This window comes from Penaeus vannamei, chromosome 11, assembly GCF_042767895.1.
Source record: "Penaeus vannamei isolate JL-2024 chromosome 11, ASM4276789v1, whole genome shotgun sequence".
In the NCBI taxonomy this organism is placed as follows: Eukaryota; Metazoa; Arthropoda; class Malacostraca; order Decapoda; family Penaeidae; genus Penaeus; species Penaeus vannamei.
Genome location: NC_091559.1, coordinates 21,088,307 through 21,090,806, shown reverse-complemented (window position 1 = coordinate 21,090,806; position 2,500 = coordinate 21,088,307). Strand labels below are relative to the sequence as shown.

Below are 2,500 nucleotides of genomic sequence, written 5' to 3'. Positions count from 1 at the left end.
TTAGAGCAAGATATGAAATACTAAAAGGCGGTCCACATTAGTTTCGATTTCATAGAAAAGGGAAATTAACAGATTTTTTAAATACAAAATATACCATAAGTTCTGATAATATTCTTGACGAAAATATACCTTCGAAGGTTATGTTGCTACTCAGATTTTTTTTTTTCTCATTTTTCTCTCAGGAAGTTCAACAACATATTCCAAAACGTGTATTTAATTTTATATCGAAAATATCAAATATTAATTAGCAGAAGAAACGTATTTTCAAGATTCGGGATCTTGAGAAACAGCTTAAAACAATCTTCATGAAATATGAGAAATTTTAGATATCAGATCTAGAGATGGCCAAAATAAATGGTCAGAATAGAATGCAGATGAAATAACTCAAACAAGCTATATGGCACGACAATTATCAAGATATTTTCGTTTTCAGCCACTTGACAAATCAAAGTTGCCAACACTAACGATTCTTAATCGTCTGTCTTAGCTATGTCATTGTGAAGTGCACGAAATTTGTGAGTCCAGTGATTTCGTTTAATCATAACGAAAAATCGGTCCACACGTGGAGTGAGTTGCGAGAACAAATGCTTTGTATTACAACCCTTAAGCATGGAAATATTAGAGGAGATCGGAAGGGCCGACTTGGAAGATTTTGTAGACTATGTTTGTTTACCTCTGTTTAAAATTGCCGTCAGCCTTGTGATTGCCAATGTACTGGGAGGGTTTTAGTTAATTGGGATTTCTAGGTACTATTAGATGCATTCGCGCTTACGGGTGTGTGGTGTGACAAAATCATGTCAGTAACTGTCGAATTAAAATCAATTTCTGAATGTAAGGGCCAGAAGTAATGCTGAGTTGACAAATGCATATCCCTTTCACATCTCTTTCTAGCATGTCCGGTGTATGATGTGGCTTAGGATTTGCGTTTGGCTACGACGGTCTCTTGGAATCAAAGACTTGAATGTTCTTCGTTCACAACGTGTTTAATGTAACCCCCATCTAGAGAGTTTTGATATGGAGATTGATATTTTACGTATGTTGTTCCAATGCTTACTTGTGGACTGGTCGTTTATGTTTTTTTCCCCAAGATAACTCCAAACCCTTGATTAAAAAAAAAAAAAAAAAAAAAAAAATCATAATACTGTCGCCTCAAAGTGGCCTCCCGACTAGGAATATAATGTGGCTTAAAAAAAGAAAAAAGAAAGAAAAAAAGAAAAAGAAAAGAAAAAATACAGACACACACACACACACACACACACACACACACACACACACACACACACACACACACATATATATATATATATATATATATATATATATATATATATAATGATAATGATAATGATGATGATTAGCCTTATTTCAGCAAATTAATACCAATCCTACTGCACATTATTTCAGACCCTGAATACATATAAAACTGTTATCTCATGTTCAGTCTTGATCAGGAGATAGCAAGACCATTGTTGTACACAGAAGATAAAAATATGATGTGCAATTCTAAAGCTCATGAACAGTTTCAAATGTATTAAAGTTCTGAAGTGACTTAATGATTACGTGGTTTGTCTTGAGACCGACTGCCAGAGTCAGGTACTTGACTGAAAGGACATTGTTGATGTTGTGCACATCATTGCAGTGAAAATATATTTGTGGAAATGCGGATCATACATCATTGCTAATATGCTTGTGCAATTGTTCACACTGAGCCATCCTTTAACAGGACGACTGCGGAAGTCTCTTCACCTGCGAAGATTCTAAGAAGTGTATCCCGACCTCCTGGAAATGTGACGGCGTTAAGGACTGCGCGGACGGAAGTGATGAATATGGCTGCCCTGTGGTAAGAGCCTTTGTTACTTTAGTCATTCTGTTCATCATGTCATCCCGTGGACGTGATTGGGTTTCTGTGGTTATCACGACCATGACATTTGTGTTGTGTGATTTTTCTTTATCTGGTAATCTTGAAATTTTCATTGTTATCCCTTGCATGTTTTCTTTTCACTGTGAAGATTGTAAGATCATATCGTGTTATCGTGAAATTCTTTATGGTATCACCTTTATTTTATCTGTTTAACGTCTTGCTGTATTATATCACCAATACGATTGTAAAAAAGGACGTAACTATGAAAAAATTATACATTCTATAAGTACCATTGTGCCATATAATATAGAGATTCTCCATTCACCTTTATTTCTGACATCATCACCATCCTGTGGCGATTACACTTCCTTATGATTTACGTCAATTACAGAAATGTGAGGAATTCAGGTGCGCCACTGAGAACAGGTGCATCCTCAGCGACTGGAGATGTGACGGGGATTTCGACTGCTTAGACGGAAGTGATGAAAGGGACTGCCCTGAGGTGAAGTTCGCTCGAGGACATTAAGCGTTGTGTTTTGTTTCCGTAACCGTGTGTATACTCATTGTTAGTGTGTGTGTGTGTGTGTGTGTGTGTGTGTGTGTGTGTGTGTGTGTGTATGTGTGTGTGTGAGAGAGAGA

General features: G+C 36.6%; 1 protein-coding gene across 4 annotated transcripts in view; it reads left to right on the top strand.

Annotated features, from left to right (window-relative positions):
* Window positions 1-2,500, top strand: part of LOC113804077 (prolow-density lipoprotein receptor-related protein 1) — a 41,584-nt gene that overhangs the window by 30,861 nt on the left and 8,223 nt on the right. For all 4 annotated transcript variants that reach the window (XM_070127108.1, XM_070127109.1, XM_070127107.1 and 1 more), the window contains 2 exons: window positions 1,724-1,840; window positions 2,253-2,363. In XM_070127108.1, the coding sequence (XP_069983209.1) occupies window positions 1,724-1,840; window positions 2,253-2,363 (228 nt within the window). The remainder of the gene's footprint in view (window positions 1-1,723; window positions 1,841-2,252; window positions 2,364-2,500) is intronic.